The 20246-nt window shown below is 40.4% G+C and overlaps 1 protein-coding gene across 1 annotated transcript; it reads left to right on the top strand.

Annotated features, from left to right (window-relative positions):
* Positions 1 to 19607, top strand: morc3a (MORC family CW-type zinc finger 3a). Its single transcript, XM_026145067.2, has 18 exons — positions 1 to 83; positions 6681 to 6753; positions 7275 to 7407; positions 8447 to 8673; positions 9733 to 9889; positions 10544 to 10691; positions 12645 to 12779; positions 12873 to 12992; positions 13092 to 13189; positions 13305 to 13412; positions 13503 to 13631; positions 14095 to 14169; positions 14274 to 14313; positions 15492 to 15603; positions 15684 to 15780; positions 15866 to 16958; positions 17786 to 17976; positions 18083 to 19607. The coding sequence occupies exons 1-18, from the start codon at positions 45 to 47 to the stop codon at positions 18231 to 18233; spliced, it is 3126 nt and encodes a 1041-aa protein (XP_026000852.2). The 5' UTR covers positions 1 to 44; the 3' UTR covers positions 18234 to 19607.
* The last annotated feature ends 639 nt before the right edge of the window (positions 19608 to 20246 follow it).

The following is a 20246-nucleotide window of genomic DNA, read 5'->3' as shown; positions in this document are numbered from 1 at the left end:
GCTTGGACCTAACCCCGCCCACAGCAATCGGTCTACAGAGAAAGATGGCGACGCAGATGGACCATGGTGTTCCGTTAAGCACGGTGAGAGGAGTTTACTTATTTGTTTGGGGAGTTTTGTCCTATTTATTGGTGGACTAAATGTGTGAACAATTGAAACAACAGTAAGAATCTGCGTCTGGGTTCAGTGAGGTTAATTCAGTCCATACAGCACACCCGCTGTGGTCAAAGCTGTATTGGCTGTTGGTACCGAGGTCTGTGGGACTCCCATGTAGTTACCAGTCAGTTTATATTTACAACTGCCAAAGAGTACTGTCATCGTTAACAGCAGTATTGATTACTCAGAAATTAGGTCCGGTTGCGCTGTGAATTCAGGCTAGTGGATAAGTTTCGTTTTCCTGACTCACGGCTGGTTTTACAGCCCACTAACATACTGGTTACAATGGCCTGTCTCGTCTTGTTCCAGGTCGACACAGAGCCAGGACCAGTGTATTCTCTATATCTATATTTGGTAGGAGGTTAAATGGCTTTTGCATAAGATTTAATGCACTTGTATAATGTTTTCCCTCTATTCAAAGGAGCTTGCAAAGAAAAGCGTCTGGACTTCTTTAAGTTGCTTGAAGACGTTTCACCTCTCATCCGAGAAGCTTCTTCAGTTCTAAGGTCAAATGGTGGAGAGCCCCAGATATAAACCTAGTGGGAGTAACCCCCCACAGAGGGACAAAAGGACCCCCTGATGATCCTCTAATCGCCTGAGCCAAGGTGTGAAACTGGGTGTGGGTCCCAATCAGCCAGAGTTTCGGGTGAGTTCATTGTGAAACCTGGCCCCACCTTATCATGCGAATTCCTGAGGTCAGATGGCCCAGGATGTGAGTGGGCGTTAAGGCGTCTGGGAAGGGATCTCAAAACTGGATTATAGATGGCAGAGAGTTGGTGTCGTAAACCACCACCATGCACTGTACAGCATACACCAACTTAACAATGTGGTGTATGCTGTACAGTGCAGCGAGGAATGCTCAGACCTCTACATTGGAGAGACCAAACAGCCACTTCACAAGCGCATGGCACAACACAGAAGAGCCACCTCCACAGGACAAGACTCAGCAGTTCATCTGCATCTTAAGGATAAAGGACACTCTTTCGAGGATGCCAATGTTCACATTTTGGACAGAGAGGACAGATGGTTTGAAAGAGGAGTGAAAGAAGCCATCTATGTCCACTGTGAGCGACCATCTTTGAACAGAGGCGGGGGTTTACGACACCAACTCTCTGCCATCTATAATCCAGTTTTGAGATCCCTTCCCAGACGCCTTAACGCCCACTCGCATCCTGGGCCATCTGACCTCAGGAATTCGCATGATAAGGTGGGGCCAGGTTTCACAATGAACTCACCCGAAACTCTGGCTGATTGGGACCCACACCCAGTTTCACACCTTGGCTCAGGCGATTAGAGGATCATCAGGGGGTCCTTTTGTCCCTCTGTGGGGGGTTACTCCCACTAGGTTTATATCTGGGACTCTCCACCATTTGACCTTAGAACTGAAGAAGCTTCTCGGATGAGAGGTGAAACGTCTTCAAGCAACTTAAAGAAGTCCAGACGCTTTTCTTTGCAAGCTCCTTTGACTACGATGACCTGGATGACTGAGAACCTTCACAGACATTTTCCCTCTATTCACCCTCTTAAAGTCTTCCCCTGTTTGTTTATTACTCTGTAGTAAGTAGGCCTGCCACAAACGATTATTTTGATAGTCGACTAGTCACCGATTATTTTTGCGATTAGTCGACTAATCAGATCATGCATCCATTGGACGTAAAACGTACAGCTTATTGCACCAGCACGCATCTGCTTTTATATCATTAGCTTACAGCTTGAAGTGTTTAAGGTGCTAACTAAAAATATTAAAGTTTATTGAATTTAAATGAAATTTGCAGGTTGTTTCGGTGGACTTTATTAAACTCAGCCGTCTGCTCCTTGCTATATAAAATACAACGGGACACCGGAGTATATTCTCGAGCATCTCACACTTCTGATAATCAGTTGTCTGCTTGACATTTATTCAGCTGTGTGAAAACTTTAACTTTAATCTCAGCTAAACCGATTTACTCCGGAACAAATAAAACACTGAAAAAAGCCAAACAATAACACTTTTAAGTTATCTAAGTGACTTATATATCATGTTTAACCTGAGTAGCGAAAGACGGTGGTGGGTTTGAAAACGATTTGACGGGAGTCCGGTGTTCTCACGGGCTCTAGTGAGGCTTGAACCCTGGCTAGCTATCGAGCTGGTGGGTAACAGACATCTCCGAAAACGTCGGAGCGCTTTTGCAAATATGTGATGTCTTGATAAACTGAGCAGATATTTGAGGTTTACACAGTTACATTCTTGCCTGAACATATGTTAAACATTTATTTTGTGACCCAGAAAGAATAATAAGAGTAATATTAAAACTAACTAGTAGAGCTGGGCCATATTATACCGTTCATGGTAATACCGGTATAATGTTAGGCAACGATAGGAAAATGAAATATTGCGATAGAATGGGAGGAAAACGCGCATGCGCAGTGCCTTTGTTTTCATACGCACATGGCCGATTGTTGAGTGAAACAGATGAACCAGAATTGGTTTGTAAAAATGGTGCAACTTCAGTGATGTGGAACTGGTTTGGTGTTTGTCCGTCAGATACACGACAAAGCACTTTTTTTTTGCAGAACATGCAAGCAGCCGTTGTTATTGTCGTATTTGTCGGACTAAGATGCTCTTAAATCTGGGAGTAATCTGGGTCCTAAACTCTGTATGCTTCTGGTCAAACGAACACTGCAGCATCACTGAGAGTTAAAAACTGTTTAAATTCTTTCATCTTTAATAAAACGATCAGCATTGCTGCTTTACCAGGTGTAACTATGAAGTTTAACTTCCAGGCATCCATGAAAACAAAATTTATTACATTTAACGGAGTTAGAAGTTAGCAGGAAGCTAGCGGAAGTTAGCTCGCTAGTTTTGCTAGTTACCTAAGCATGATATTGCATGTTCTGACTGAGAGATTTCTGAAAAAATTCAAACGTACAGCTCTGCTATCACTTCCAACATAAATGAAGACAGGAAACTAAACAGCAGTGACGTTTGTAGGGTTACTGAAGTTGGGCTAGGTGGTATATAATGATGTGCTACGTGATCGCTAGCGACACAGCTATGTTAGCATAACATAAACAGTGAAGCTGGAGGACTAACACTAACACTTTTCCACTTATAAAAGTTAACGTTAAGGTTCCTGATAGTTAGAGACAAATGCAATCGCATGGCAGGATGCTGTAAATGAACCAAACTTCAGTCAGGAGAACAACTGAGATAATCCATCCACAATACGAGGTTAGTCATTAATGTACTGCAACAACATGGGAATAGAGCAGCTGCCAGAGAATTCAACATTAATGAATCAATGGTACAGAAGTGGAGGAAGCAAGAAGAATGAGTTTAATAAAGTTTGATTTATCTGACTGCTTTGTTTCGCTTAATGTGCCTTATAATCCCGTGCACCTTATGGTCCGAAAAATACGTACTGCACACTGCAGTTTAATGTTGCAAAGCACCTATTTTTAACTTCAGTGGATATTATACATGGTTATGCTCAGGATATGTCAGCCCATTTCTACTGGAAATGCCTTTTGGTTAAACTTTCAGCAAGGAATTTGCATTTGCACTGTTACATTTTTATAAAGCTTTAATGTACATAAAAACCAGCTTCTTGTTTAAGTGAAAATAAATGGAAGGTTGTCTTTTTGCGCTAGTAATGTTGTGGAGTTGTATTTTGTCTCGCATCAATTATATCGTCAGTTATATCGTTATCGCAAATTTTCAAATATATATCGTGATAAATATTTTTGGCCATATCGCCCTGCTCTACTAACTAGCTGCCGCCATTGTTGGAAACTAAATTGGGCTGCGCTATGAATTCTGGGACACAGCTTCTTCTTCAGGGTTTAACGGCAGCTGGCATCCTTGTACATGCAGTGCTGCCATCTTCTGTTTCAGTCCGTTATTACACTCTTAAATCCTACTACTTATTCCTGCGTCTTTTGGGATCTTACAAAGCTTCAAACGACGCGTCGACTATTAAATTAGTTGTCGACGATTTTGATAGTCGACGTAATCGTGACTAGACGACTAATCGTGGCAGCCCTAGTAGTAAGTGTGTCCCTCGTGTTATCACACTTGTGAAAGCAAAACAAGGGATTAAAGTTGTTTAGGTCACCTTTGTTTGACTGCGGAGCTTCTTTGCATATGTCTGTGAAGGTTCTCAGTCATCCAGGTCAGAGTCATTTCAGTCAGAGTGTGTGTCCACACATTCAGACAGAAACTGGTTCATCCCAAAGACAGAACTCCTAAACACAAACTTAACAACGTAGTATAGGCTGTACAGTGTAGGGGGGAATGCTCAGACCTCTACATTGGACAGACCGAACAGTCACTTCATAAAAGCATGGCACAACATAGAAGAGCCACCTAGACAGGACAAGACTTGGCTGTCCTTCTGCATCTAAAGGACAAAGGTCACTCCTTCGAGGACACCAATGTTCACATTTTGGACAGAGAAGACAGATGGTTTGAAAGAGGAGTGAAAGAAGCCATCTATGTCAACTGTGAGCGACCATCTTTGAACAGAGGCAGTGGTTTATGAAACCAACTGTCTGCCATATACATCCAACCTCAAGAAATCACATGATAGGGTGGGGGTAAATTTCACAATGAGCTGATGTGGGCTGATTTTTAGTTAAACCCATTTTCACGCCTTGGCTCATGTGATTAGGTAGATCATTAAGGGGTCCGGTGTCCCTCTTGGGGGGACACTCCCATAGGGCTTAAATCTGGAGCTCTCCAACATTTGACTCTAGAACTGAAGAAGCTTCTCAGATGACAGGTGAAATGTCTTCAAGCAACTTAAAGAAGTCCAGGCGCTTTTCTTTCCAAGCTCCTTAGACAGTTTCTTTGCATAATTTCCACCTACTTGAATTGATTCTGTTTATGACCAAATAAATATCAGCTTTCTAAGTGTTGAACAGTTACGATATAGATCTGTTATACCAGACATTGTCATCTGTAGTCTTGGCTGAAGCTCTGCAGTGGTGGAGAAAAAAATGACAATACCAAGCAATAAGGTAAACAAATGTAACACATTAAAAACAATATGCAAAGATGCACAGTGAACTCATTGCCATGTTCAAGAAACCAGTTTGAGATGATCTGAGCTTTGTGATATGTTACGTTATCCTGCCAGAAGCAGCTATCAGACAATGGGTACACTGTAGTCATGAGGGGATGAACATGGCCAGCAACAGTATTCAGTTATGTTGTAAGGTTTAAACGGTTCTCAGTTGGTAGTTTCCCACACACCATTACACTGTTACCACCACCCTGAACTTTTGATACAAGGCATGTTGTTTTCTGACCTGACCATTACACCAGCAAGCAGAGACTCATTAGAACAAGCAACATTTTTCCATTCTGCTGTTGGGTTAATTTGAGCAAACTGGAGCCTCAGTTTGCATGTTCTTAGCTGAGGGGAGTGCCACCCAGTGTGGTCTTCAGCCCATCTGCTTCAAAGTTCGTGTGGTTAGTAACATATGGCCAGGTGATGCTCTCCTCCAGCTACAGGACTGTTTTAATCTGACAAACTGGTCCATTTTTAAACAGCAGGATCTGGAGACCTTCAATCACTCTGTCCTTTTCTACATTAACTGCCGTGTAGAAAATGTGACAGTGACAAAAACTTAACTGAAAACCTTGGATGACAAGTAAAATCCAGGCTCTGATCAGAACTCGTCACTTAACCTTCGTGCTGAGGGTCATTTCCTTGTGCAACCTGCCAGTGCCAACCAGAGGATGGGTATTAAACAGGCAAAGGAGGCTTATAAGAAGAGGATCGAGGGCTTCCTCACTGATAACAACCCCCAGCCAGGTGTGGAGCGGCATCCCAATCTCTCACCAACTAGAAAGGCCAGAGCCCCCAACTGCCGACAGCAGCCTCAAACTCGCAGAGGACCTCAACACCTTCTTTAGAAGGGTGCTCAACCTCTCCCTGACTCATGCCACCATTCCCACCAATCTGAAGGTCTCCACTATCATTCCGATCTCAATGACTACAGACCTGTAGCCCTCACGTCTGTAGTCATGAAGTTTTTGGAGCAGATACTGTCTCAGCACATCAGAGACTGTCTACCACCCTTCCTTCACCCGCACCAGTTTGCTTACAGAGCAAATCCTTCACTCACCTTTTTTTCTCATTCTGATGTTTGGTTTGAACTTCAGCAGGTTGTTTTGACCATGCTGAATTACTGCCATGTGATTAGCTGATTCAGTTTTTGTGTTAATAAGAATTTACACAAACATTTTTATCTGGATTTCCTGTGCTGTTGCTACATGTGGGAAACCCTTCCCCTTACTGTTCTTCCCTATTACAAGTCTGATCTCTTCTGCAAAGATTTGCATGTATTTTCACTAAATTGACCAGTGCAGCGCTGAACTGACCAGGTTTTGGTTTCAAAATTACATCAAACCTTTGTTTTAAACATGGAGCATATTTTCCATGCAGTAAAAATAAATAAAGTCAGTAAAGCCCCTTTGTTGTGGTGGATGTGATATAAAATGCAACTAATTTGTGAAATTGAATTTGTTTCACTTGTAGCTTTCGCCCAAGTTTCTGCACAGCAACTCCACCAGCCACACCTGGCCCTTCAGCGCTATAGCTGAACTGATTGGTGAGTCACTGTGATCTCATTGTATTTCGAGGTTGGTTTCTATTTCACTTCCAATTCTGAGAACAACAGCTGTAACGACACAGACAGATGATTATATAACAAAGTCAAATATTTACTTGATTGAACTGTATGTCTTGTTTCATGTTAAAAAAAATACAATAAATAACAATAATATGTAATATAATAGTGAAGATATATATATATATATATATATATAGTGAAGATATATATATATATATATATATATATATATATATATATATATATATATATATATATATATAGTGAAGATATATATATAGTGAAGATATATATATATATATATATATATATATATATATATATCTTCACTATATTTCTGCACGAATATAACTTTATGAGTCTGTTTAATATGTACACTGTATGTAGCAGAAAAATAGGTCCTCTGTTAAAAAAAGTAGTCTCTCCCTGCTGCTCATCTACACTGTAATTCTGGCGTTCATATTTGGATTTTAAATGCTCCCTAAAACTGTTTTTGACAGACAATGCCTACGACCCAGACGTCAGTGCCAAACAGTTCTGGATTGATAAAACTGTGGTCAAAGGAGAAGAATGCCTCAGCTTCATGGATAATGGAAATGGGCTGGACAATAAAACAATGCATAAGATGCTCAGGTACAGATGCAACTACGGTGTCATTTTTTGAAACTTGTGGAAAGTCAGATTTCAGAAGATTGAAATCTTTGTAAAACCTTGAGATTTTAACATAAATTCATGGAGTGTGTGGTTTGCAGAATTTTATGGTGTCATTGTGCCATCATTGGGTGTCGTATTGAAGAAATTAAAAGTGTATTGTACAGCTCTCACCATGCCTTTTCATATCATGTGTTACTCGATATGGTCTCTTGTAGTGACGCGCGAATCATGAACGAATCGTTCAATACTCGAGAATCACTTTACTGACTCATGAATCATGATTCACAAGCTCAACTGACTCACTGACTCATCCCTGTTGCTGTTAGCAGCAATGTATCTAGCTTATAATTAAAATTGTGGAGAAAAACACAACATCCAGTATCTCAACAAAAAAAAATTCTGCTCTGAACTGGAAGGAAAAACCCTGAGTAGAAGCTCACATCAAGAAAACAGCTCCTCGGTTCACAGTAGCTTCGCTCTGCTAACATGCTAACAGCACATTTGAGCTACTCACCCCCTCCCTCCTGTGCTGAATCATAGAGCGAACGAATCACTCACTCACTCACCTACCTCCTCCCTCCTGGCTCACAGCTTCTTCTTCTTCTTGGTTGGCAACCAATGTTAAGGCGCATTACAAATTTGGTGCTAACAATGAAGGTTAAGGTCAAATGCTTAGCCAACCTAGGTGCTCATGTCTTCCGAGGCCTAGTATGTTGTTGTGAAGATTGAAGCCATGATAAATTGTGCGTAAGATAGCATTTGAACTGATTTCCACATTTGGTGTGACCTTGACCTTGATCATGACCATATTAAATTAAATCAAAAATTAAATCACCTAGAGATGCTTTTGGTACCTGCCATCAGACAAAAGTTAAACATGATATCTTGAAAACTGTGGATGCTAGACTGCTAACAGACAGTCAGACAAATGGAACTGATTGCATACTGCTTCCCTTCAGAGGGAGAATTATGGTTTGCAAAACTGGTAAAAAAAAAATTTGCATTTTCTCTCCTTCAGCTTCGGATACAGTGACAAGATGCCCCTGAACGGTAAAGATCCAATTGGAATCTATGGCAATGGCTTCAAGTCTGGCTCCATGCGTCTTGGCAAAGATGCTATTGTCTTCTCCAAGTCGAAGAGGAGCTTATGCGTGGGGATGCTCTCCCAGACTTACCTGGAAAAGATTGGTGCAGATCAAATAATTGTACCTATTGTTTCCTTTGAAGAGAGCGACTCCAAGAACTATATCCTTTATCTAATGAAATATTATACATCAACTATGTATTCATTACTCCAGGATCAAATTAAGTCAGCTGAAAAAGAACAGGAGCAATCCAGAGATCTCAGAGAGAAAAAAGGGAGAAAAAAGAGATTCCTTTAAAAAAAAAAACATAAATAAATCAAAATTAGAGACTAGATAAAAGGTGTGATAACAAAGTCCTGCAACTTTGCTAAAACAAAAATTTTATAACTCTGATTTCATCTTTTCTTACACCTCTGAAGTGCTTCCAGTCTTGCTGTTGTATTTATTTTATTTAGATCTGTGGTTGTCCTGTTCTACTGGTTTACAAGTGAGGTCTGTAGAAAAGCAAAGACTTGACCAGGACTATTGTTGTTGGAGTTTCTATCTCCATGTTTAAAGGGTTGTGCACTGTGAATTGTTCCCAAGAGTCAGACTATTAAAGCAGAGGTCCGGTAGTGTCTGATAGAAAAGAATTCAGGAGAAATAATCAGAACTGTGATGCCTGGCACCGTGCACCAGCACTTTATGCATAATTCAGTAGCTTGTAGAAACACGTGTCTTGATGCACGCTCAGTCATCCAGGTAAGTAGATCCCAAAAGGTTGATTCTGTTCTGGACGTAGCGTTTTCAGAGGGAGAAATGTGTTGCAGAAACATCTTTAGCAGCAATAACACAAAGTAATTGTTTTCTGTATAGTTCTGATACTGTGTGAAGTTACCTGAAATCTTCAAACGGGCCAAATCTTCTGCTTTTTTAGAAGTGTTCAAACATGTCAATCATCATTTAATCAAATTCATTCGATTAGCAGCACCTCATCATGAACAAACCACCTTCTTCACATGATTGTATGAGTGGAGTCGGGCTAAATGTTATCAAGTAGGATTTGATTTATTTGAAGAATGGAGTAGGAGAAAATCTGAACTGAGCTACAAACCTAGCATGTGAGATGTGCTAGGTTTGTAGCTGTAAATGTCATTGAGAAGGGTATTTTTTTGTCATCTTTTGTCATAAGTCATACTTCCCTTTTTCCTTTGTTTTCCGTCCTTAACTTCTCCTTTACTCTGTGTAAGAGAGGACCAGAAATCCAGTCTACAGGCCATTCTGCAGTATTCCCCTTTCAGCACACAAGAAGAGCTACTCTCAGAGATTCATGCAATTAGTTTGCCGGGATCCACGTCGAAAACTGGCACACGGATCATCATCTGGAACCTCCGCAGGTCTGTCTGTGGTCCACACAGGAATAAAGGGTCATATGTGATTTCAGAGGCTATGCTGTTGCAATTAAAGCCTGCTAGTTAAAGCCTCTCATTACTGGATCAATAAGATAAAACAAATGAACAGATTATCATCATTCCTACAAGAATCAAATCACCATCTTTCTTGTTTGCCTGATAAAAAGATGATAGTTTACAGATCTGGAAGCTTTCTTTGCACGACAAAGAGGGCAAATTAACTGGATGTCAACTGCACACCATTTGTTGAAATGCACTCCATACCATTACATTTACCTCAAGGATGATGCATCCATGATTTCCAAAAAGAAAATTCTTCTGATTTTCATACCAATAGTAGTTCAAAACATGCACGCCCTAATGACTCAGTTAATTGGTTTTTCTCTATACCTAAACTGTTAACCACTTATTCACGCTGCTTTTTAGAGCGAGGTAAATGCCTTCCCAACTCAGTATTTAGTCTTTTGCAATCCTTCCTTTCAATTTATTTCACATTTTCCAGAGGGTTCTAACTTTTTGTAAACATAGTTCTAAGAAATATTGCATGACAAAGTCCTCCCTCTCTGCACTTATATTCTAACTGTCTTTTGCACTAATAACCAATAACATAAACTGTGTCTTGTTTTGTTTTTTTGTCAGGACATCTACTGGAACAACAGAGTTTGAATTTGAGAAGGATCGGTACGACATCCAAATTCCATCTGAGGTTTACAGTGCAGAGAAGGACACTAATCAGCGTCCAGACAAGATCACGTCACACATCCCTGAGAGCATGTACTCGCTTCGGGTAAGCAGCATAAATGCGCATGCCCTGAAATAAACCATTAGCACTTGGTGCTAAAAGAGAAAGCCTCTTTGTCCTCAACATAATTATGCATCCAAAAATGAGAGTGCAACAGCTTTAGATGCTAATCACAGTTCAGTCCAGTGGGCAACTTCTGGTTAGATCCACAGGTTCAGCTTTTTTTTTTGACAGTGACACAATTTTTGTAAGTTTACCTCTGTGCACCTACACAGTAAAATTAAACAGCAGAGGGATTTGTGGGATTAAACAAAAGCTTTGCATTAACTGTTAAAGAATTGCAGCCATTTGTATACAGTCCCCCATCTGAGTCCCCAGGCTCAGATTAATATATTTTTGAAGCAGAGAGTATAGCCTTGCATACTTCCACAGTTCATCCTGGTACTTCTATCAGCAGTCACTTCACCAGTAAACAGTAGTGGCTCGTTTTCACTGGCAGCCATACATGCCCATGACATAACTCCACCATGTTTCAGAGAGGATGGGTTATGCTTCAGGCAGGGTTCGTACAGGTGAAAATACTTGAATATAGTCTTTTCAAGGTTTGAAAAGCGCTTGAATTTCAGATGTGATGCTTAAACGTGCTTGAAACTGTATTTCATTCACCACAAATAACTATCTGACCGAATAGTTTTCTTATCAGATAGAGAAATAAAATAAGTGTTTGATGGAAAATGACACTGAGTCACATGACAGGTGAGTCCTAGTAAATCATTTTTGAGTATGTGTAAATAAAATATGCTAATTTTGGAAACTTTTATTATTATTTTGCCAGCTATCAACCTTGCTGAAGAAATGACTGAAATGCACTGCGCTTTACTTAGTTCCTATGGACCCCAAAGCGCTTCACACTACATTCAGTCATTCACACACTGGTGCTGGCAAGCTACATTGTAGCCACAGCCGCCCTGGGGCGCACTGACAGAGGCGAGGCTGCCGGACACTGGTGCCACCAGGCCCTCTGACCACCACCAGTAGGCAACGGGTGAAGTGTCTTGCCCAAGGACACAATGACACAAGACTGTCAGAGCCGGGGCTCGAACCAGCAACCTTCCGATTACAAGGCGAACTGCCAACTCCTGAGCCACGATCGCCCCAGTAGTTAGTTATGGCATAGTGATTTATGAAATATGCTGTAAAATTGGCTAACATTACTTAGCAGTAGCAGTAATGTGAGTTACTTCACTCAAGTGAAAGCTTTAAGCGTTAGTCTGATACCTAACTTTTACTAAATAATGGTAAAAAGAGTGACTGATCCTCATGGGCACAAAGAATAGCCACTTTTTTATGCTACCAAAGTCCCAGGCCTTTCATTAAAAATCTGTTTATTGTGAGCACCTACACATTAAACAACTTAAAAATTATAATTGGCTTCAAGCTCACATTGAGGCCTGTGTGGCACTGAGACAAATTTGAGTGTTTTAATATAATAATGTTTCATGAATGTTAGGCTGCCTGTTTATGAACAATACGTTATAATTCTACATAATTATATCACAGATGATAGGTAGATGCTTGTGCATTCTTAAAGTATTATATGTTGAATTGAACTGAGTATGTCATCTGTTCAAAGCCTCTCCCAGTCAGTGCTGTTCTCCATGCCTGTTTTACTGTACATGATGTTATTGGCACAAACACTTTAAAGGTGATTATAAAAGATAAAAAGATTTTTTAAAAATCTATGAATGCATGGATCCCTCTCTCTCTCTCATATATATATATATATATATATATATATATATATATATATATATATATAAGGAAAACACTTTATAAGCTGAAAAATTACAGGCAGATATTGCATTAAGGAGGTCTGTAAAATAGTCACTCTTAATCATGGTTTTTAGAGATTTCCCCCAATTTATGAGCTCCACCCTGTTTTCTTTTTCACGATTCTTCTGATTGTATAAGTAAAATGACATCTGTGGGTGGGTGTAGGCATTTTCCAGCATTCTGTACCTGAAGCCTCGAATGCAGATCATAGTTCGGGGTCAAAAGGTGAAATCTCAGCTCATCGCCAAGAGCCTGGCCTGGATCAGAAAGGATCACTATAAGCCTACTTTCCTAGTACCGGTATCCTTTTTACACAGCTTTTCTACAACTGTATAATTTTGGTGATATGTTTATTCTGCTGTTTTTTTGCGTTTTCCTTAAATTGTATGCTAGACCCAAAGAATTCCTATTACTTTTGGGTATAACACCAAAAGCAAAGACCAGTGTGGCATAATGATGTATCACAAGAACCGGCTCATTAAAGCTTACGAACGTGTCGGCTGTCAGCTTAAGGTCAGTTTCTGCTGTTTAAGTGAGTTTTTCTTTAATCACGTGTTTTAACATGTAGAATGATGTAGATGTTATCATTTGCTAAAATGTTGCTTCCTACAGGCCAACAACAACGGTGTTGGAGTCATTGGGGTCATAGAATGTAACTTTTTGGATCCCACTCACAACAAACAGAGTTTTATGGAGAATGACAAGTACAGGTAATAGCATTCCTGATTACATTTATCACCTCGAAGGCTCGATTGAGGTCATAATGAGGTTTGGGTGGGTGAGGCACAGTCTGATGTCTGTCTGATGCAAACTTTCTTGGCACAGGAAAACCATGAATAATTTGGGGATTAAATTGGAGGAGTACTGGAAAGAGATACGCTACAGAAAGACGAAAGAAAATCCAAATAGCACCATACTACCAGAAGATATCAAGTTAGTACACTTCGCAGCGACTGGCATCAGGTTTTCATTCATTCAAATTTGTGTTTGCATATGTGTTTAACCATGCCGGTTTGTCTTTAGGAAGCGACCAGATCAAAACTGGGCGCAGTGTGATAGCTGTCTGCAGTGGCGTAAACTTCCTGATGGCATTGACATCAACAAGCTGCCAGAGAAATGGTTCTGCCAAATGAACCCTGATCCTCAGTTCAGGTAATTGGATTTTTGGCAGTTTACCATGATTCTGTTCCAGAAAGCAGGTTCAACAATCTCTGAGTCCATTACCAAAACTAACCATCGGTTTTGATTCCAACAAGGCCTGATCAGAGTTATTTCCATCAACTCTGAGTGTGTTTACTCAGAGTTAAACATATAAGTGAATAGTAGAAATAAAGCCTTCATCAATGGTGCTTTGATACCAGTATGGCCACGGCAAATACCATGGCAAAGGGCAAATAAAAAGTCGACCCCCATTTTATTCCAGTGTTTGAGGAACCTAAATTTGCTGGTAATTATTACATGGTTATGTCACTACCTCCTTATATGGTGACACTGGTTTTTCTGAATGGACAAACACACACAGATGAATCAGGAAAGAAAATCTTTATCTACTTATGGGAGGGGGACTAGCACTGATTACCAGTCTTTTCACTTCAGTTCTCAATTGCACTTACAGGAGCTGCCAGGTAGCCGAGGAAAAAGAAGACTCTGATGATGATCAGCCTTCGTATCGCAAGACCTACAAACAGCAGTGAGTCACAGTGACAGAAGTTTAAATTAATATTTATACAGAAATCTAAACGAAAATCTTAACTGATCATAAAAGAGGTGACCTGTGTGATTTATTTGTTACAGGGAGAGAGAGGAAAAGAAACAGGAGAAGGAAAGACAGATGGTAAGGATGCGTCATTTTCTGTAAATCGTTTTTCTTTTTTTTCTGCTGCAAGGGCACCTGCAGTGCCTTACTATGACTTTGAGGGATTTTGTCATTTTAATTATTTGTGATCCTGTGCGCATTTGTGGAGTATTGAACCCATGAAGAACAGTTGCCTCTGTCTAAACTTGCCAAACAAAATGAGGCTCTCGGAGAGCGGCAGGGAGACCTGGAACGGCGGCTGCATCAAACAGTGTTTCCCATTTATCACTTTGGAGGCCAGCAGCAATGTGCTATTGATAGAATCATCATATTAGACTAAACAAATCTAAACTTAGCACAAACTCTAATTATATATTTGTTTGGTCTATCATTATTACTATTATTATTAGTAGTAGTAGTAGTATCATATTATTGTTGTTATTATTATTATTATTATTATTATTATCTAGGCCAGTGTTATAGGGCAGCTTCAAGCTGGTGTTCTGCAAAAAACTAAACCTAGCACCTCTTCCAAATTGAGGACCGGTTTCCATATAATGGGGGATTTCACAGGTAAGCCACGAAGTAGGCATCCCAAGAAGATAACACCACAAGAACTCCACTTTTCCTCAGGAACTCTAGACAGGCTTCTACAGATTTAAAGTTTGCAAGCTGATATGGCCGACAGCTTTCTACCCAGGCAGAGTGCACATAGCCAATCTCCAGTCTCACTGGGCTGCCAACAAGCCTGCCAAGAAGACTGTGGTTCACCATCAGGCCTTTTTGTGCCCATGTGCACTGGAACTTGAACATGTGAAAGTGTGGAGAAGATGCAGAGAACGATATGTTGATTGCAGCACTGATTGGGTAAGAACTTTTGGAGGTGGAGGCAGTGTGGTAGTATGAGGCGGCATCTCCCTCACTGGAAAAAATGGCTCATCAGTGCAGAGAGATGACGAGATAAAACCAGTAGCAATCCCATATCTCCGCAGTCTCGCACCGAACCATTCCTGACCTCAAACCGACTGAACAGTTGTGGGATCAACTTGGGCTTAAATGGTACCATTTAAGGGAACGGTGTAAGATTTATTGCCAAGAAAAATTGTTACAACAAAAAAATAATCAGCCAAATACAAGATTCTTTACTTTTTGTGCTAAATTTAGATTCAGTTTAGTCTAATATGATGATTAATGTTCAGTCTTTTTTTTATTGACAGATTGTCCACCAATCCCCTTCCACTCCCACTACTTTGAGGAGCTGTTCATTACAAGAGGGCGCTACAAGGCCTGAATCCTCACCGCTGACGTCTTCCACCATTTCTTCAGCTGGTGAGAAATTTTTCTCTTTGAGTGTGAGTGGGGAAAAACACTTTGAGAAATTAAAATGTATTTGTATTCTTTCTCTTTAGCCTACAGCCCTTCTCGTAATGATGGTTTTCCAGTTATTACTAGTGTATGCTCATTGTCAGCAGGCGCATTGTCAGCAGGCGCATTGTCAACCCTGAGGTATGGTTTTGTGTTGTTTGGCAGCTTAAATATGTGTTTTGGGACAGTAACATTGGGCGTTAACTCTGTTTTTTGTGCTCTGCAGAGTAAAAAGGAAACTGCCTGTTACTCCACAGAACACACCAAAAAGATCTCGGATAAATGGCTTCCACAGGAGCACCTCGGAAACAGCCCCATCAGTAGATGTGACCCCACTGAGCTCTCCTTCTGTGAATGTCGATAGTAATACTGATGATACCGATGATGAAATTGTCATCTTGGAGACTGCTAGCACCCCCAAGCCAAAACAGAACCTCTACGATTTAAATAAAGTGAAGAAAGAGGAAGAGCAAAGTGACAATAATGTCAGCATGCTGTTGGAGTGTAGCGATGATGCTGCTGTGGATGTCCCCTCAGACACGAATGCTGCAGGAGCAAGCTCTGCAGGGTCTGCAGCTGTGGAAACCAGTTCCTCCCCAGCGCCCCTTCCACAGCTGTCAAGCGCCACTACCCAGACAGAAGCACCTATTGTGAAGCAAGAAGGCGAGGACCAAAAGCAAGATGATATTAATAAGGGTGGTAAAGAACAGACCTCAAATATGGATAACTGCAACGTTCAGCAAAGAAAATTTAAGCAGGAGAGCAGTGGAGACAGTCAGAGTGAACATCAGGGACAGAAGACCTTGCAGAATGGTGTGAACCATGATCTAGAAAGGGAAGGAAGTCCTAGACCTTCCTGTTCAAATATCGGTGACAACGAATATAGTCCACTTACCTACCCCAATATCTCTGAGGTACAGCAACAACAAGACCAGCTGCTTGAGCTCATGCAGGAGACCGCTCAGGAGAGAGACTCTTTAAAAGAACAGGTCCAGAAACTTACCTCACAAGTGAAAGACCTGGAGAAAAAACTGAAGGAGATGGCACCGGTCAGCGTAAAGAAGGAGTGTTGTCACCAAGCCAGCCAGACAGAAGAAACAGGATGGCAGACGGACTACAAAAGTCTGTTCGAGAAGGCCAAACAGAAAGTCAGTGAACTGATTAAAGAGAAGGAGGCTTTAATAGCAGCATCTGATACCAAGGCCAATCTGAGTGCTGACAAAAATGTGGAAAACGATGATGAGATCGCACTGCAAGTTGACGCTCTAGTCCGGAAACTGGATCAAAGAACGAAGGAGACAGAAGAGCTGCGCTCACGGGTCAGTGACACTGTGTAGGGCTGTCTTTGTTTAAAGAAAATAGTAAAAGTGATGACAAAAAGCTTTTCTCACATTCAGTTGAAATAATTTGAGTCTTAAACGCACTGAACTAAACAAGCTTTTTGCCTCTGCCTAGCTTATGCTTCTGGTAGCGCTGACGTAGGAACGTGCATGTCACTCCGTCTGTAAACACAAAGTTGGAAATGGTCATGTCAAATTTGACCTGTATAGAGGTCAAATAGATTGATCTGAAGGTCATTATAACATACCATAATAGACCCATTTCTGTAATATACTTACATATCTATACTATTGCTAATATATATTGTAATATATCTATATCACTAAAGCACTTCTGGATGGATGCAAACTGCATTTCGTTGCCCTGTACCTGTGCATGTGCAATGACAATAAAGTTTAATTCTAATTCTAAATGATGGTATACAGAGCTGTTACAACTATGATTCTTACTGCTAATGTTTGTATTGGCAACATACTGTTTAGGGAACAGTATGTAAAAGTAAATACTCCTCAGCGCTGCCCTGGGGGAGGTTTGCACTTACTGAGTGCTTCTTGTTAATCCTTATATTTATTTATCTATTTATTTATTTAACATCTGGCAGCAGCTGGCCGATGTTGTCATGTGCCTTAATTGGTGTTCTGATAAAAGCACATGCTATGAGGTATACCTTACATCTACTTGTCAATCCAACTGTATAAGGGAAAATATCCCAAATTGCCCACTGTTATGCACTTTTTAAATATATTTCTCCTTTCGTTTGATTGATATTGACCTTCGTACCTACCCTCTCCCTCTGCACCACCAGCTGGACCTTGTGGAGGAGCACAAGGCAAACCTGGCAGCCCAGTGTGAAGAGCTCCAGTTAAGCTTAGAGCACCAAAGGGAAAAAGCACAAAGTCTTCCAACAACCAGTGAATCTTCAATTCAGACACATCCAGAGGAGGAAGGAGGGGCAGCTGTTTCTGGCACACATTCAAACTCAGATGCATCCAGAAGGTTGGACTGCTGGGAGATCACTCCTCGTGGTTTTGATGTAGCCCTCTTTGATAAAGCAATTTATGAAAGCAGCCTCACTGTTTTTCTCCTTTCTGTTTCCCCTTAGTTTGGTAGAGCTTCGGCAGAACGTCGGGCGCCTTCTTCTCTCCCACGTGCCTGCGCTGGACCTGGCACAAGTGAATTTCGAGTGTAATGTAATTGATGAGATCCTAGACCAGTTTCTCACTAATAACAATTCTGACACAACAAATGATTAAACAAAAGTCGTCACATCCTGGATTTAACTAGCGCTCCGCCTGTAAATGTTTCATAAGGAGACCCGTGAGTGGGATATTAACTTAATTTAAGGTATGTTACAGATGCTTACGGATTTTTATTTTTAGGTTACTTTAACTAGCTTTTTAGGGTTTTTATGAAACAGAAACGAACAGCTGTAGATATTAATTGCTCCCAAGTTTCTCAAGAAAATCAAGGAAGTAGCAGTTTGTCAGTAGTCTTGCCAGCTATTAATACTTTTGTGTTTGATTTTTCTCTTGTTTTTGTTTTAAATAATAGGTTGCACATTTTGTATTATCATGTCTTACCAAATATATTTTTATATTGCCTATTTATATTTGTTGATTACTGCTCTGCGGCGAGGTGTGGTTTGTGGCTTAGCTGCAGGGGAGGGGTGGCCGGCACAGCTCAGGTCCATTACAGTAACCATGACTTCCCTATTTAAGTAACTGTCCGGTCCCAAAAGAGGGGTGGGAGGTTTGGAGAGGAGAGGAAAGCGCACAGCCATACAGGTGTATATATGTGTGTGTGTGGCTGTGTAGGAGCAAAATAAAAATGAGTTTGTCAAAACAACCTACAAAGGCATCAGGTCCTTGTGTCATAAGCTCTATAAGACTTTGGTAGTCTTCTCAAAATCACAACACAAGTCTGCCACAGAAGTTTGTCATCGCTGCAAGCGGTTTCATTATAATAATGAGGTGTGTGATGTGGGGCACAAGGAGCAAGGTCTTCAGTTTTGGTTGATTGTTTCAAACTCAAATGTTTTGGCAGCGTAGGTGGCAATTAAGGCATTAACCTTAGGCACCCTGGTTTTACATTTCACTTTTGGGCAATAATTCAAGTTTCACTTTGGTAAAGAGCTCAGTCTGACCAGTGGCCGCAGCATGAACTTCCAGGTCTGAATATACTGATGAATTAAACTGGATCATTTTGTTTTAAAAACATCTGTTTTGTATTTCAAAATATTTTTTGAAGCGACTCTCAGGTGATGAAATAACCAGCGTGGGAGTCGCATTTCCATTTTCCACGACATACAGAAAAAAAAGAAAAGCATCAACCACACGGTTTTACATGTTGTACTTTAACCTGCATATCACAGGCTTGGAAACAATGGGGTTTTTTTCTAAAATGTCCTCGATTTTCAACTTTAATCCTCGGGATTTAACTAAAATCCTCATTGCAAAACTGTTAGCGGTTTTATTTTCTTTAAGTTAACTTGACTTAAATGTTTCACAGTTGCAGTGCACTGCTGCTAACTCTGATATTTAAAAATTAAATATTCTGTCAATAACAACCACAGTAATAAAAGTTTGTTCTACCTATTTTTTAATAAATAATTTTAAATAATGGTCTAATTGCTGTTTTTGACATTGTCATCGTGATTTTTACTATGATAATTAATGATGTGAAAATCTGATATCATTACTGCCCTTTTTCTTTGAACATTGTCTGTTTTTCTAGTACTTGTATCTCACTATTTACAAATTAATTTTTATTAAGCCACTGTTACGGATTCAAATATTGGGGATGGATACAAGAGGAAAAACCAAAATAACAACACTGGTCCGGCCGGGTTGAGTCAAACGATGATTTTAATGATCACACGCGTGGGAGATGGACACCGTACGCAGACAGCATCAGATCTCAAAATGGTGGAGCATTGCTCAAACTCTTATAGCCTCTGGTGCCTCCACCTATTCATAAAAGCCTAAACATTCACATTCTTTCTCTCACACAGTGCATAAGCTACGACCTTGGCTCCCTGTTTATCTGCTCCTGCTGAGATGGGGCAGAAAACCTCTCCAGCATGTTCTGTTCTCTTCTAATCAGACAAATAAGGCGATGACTTTCTGCGAACAGTATTTCTTATAACTCAGCAGTATAATGCATCATAAAACAATATCATTCATTCACAATAAATCAGCAGTCTAATGTAATGCGAATCAATTTAACAAATGTAATAGTTATCAGCTTCTTCTAATTCAGGAGAATAA

Source organism: Astatotilapia calliptera, chromosome 16 (assembly GCF_964374335.1).
Source record: "Astatotilapia calliptera chromosome 16, fAstCal68.1, whole genome shotgun sequence".
Taxonomy (NCBI): domain Eukaryota; kingdom Metazoa; phylum Chordata; class Actinopteri; order Cichliformes; family Cichlidae; genus Astatotilapia; species Astatotilapia calliptera.
Note: the sequence above shows the minus strand (reverse complement) of the source record. Positions and strands in the feature narration are given on the sequence as shown.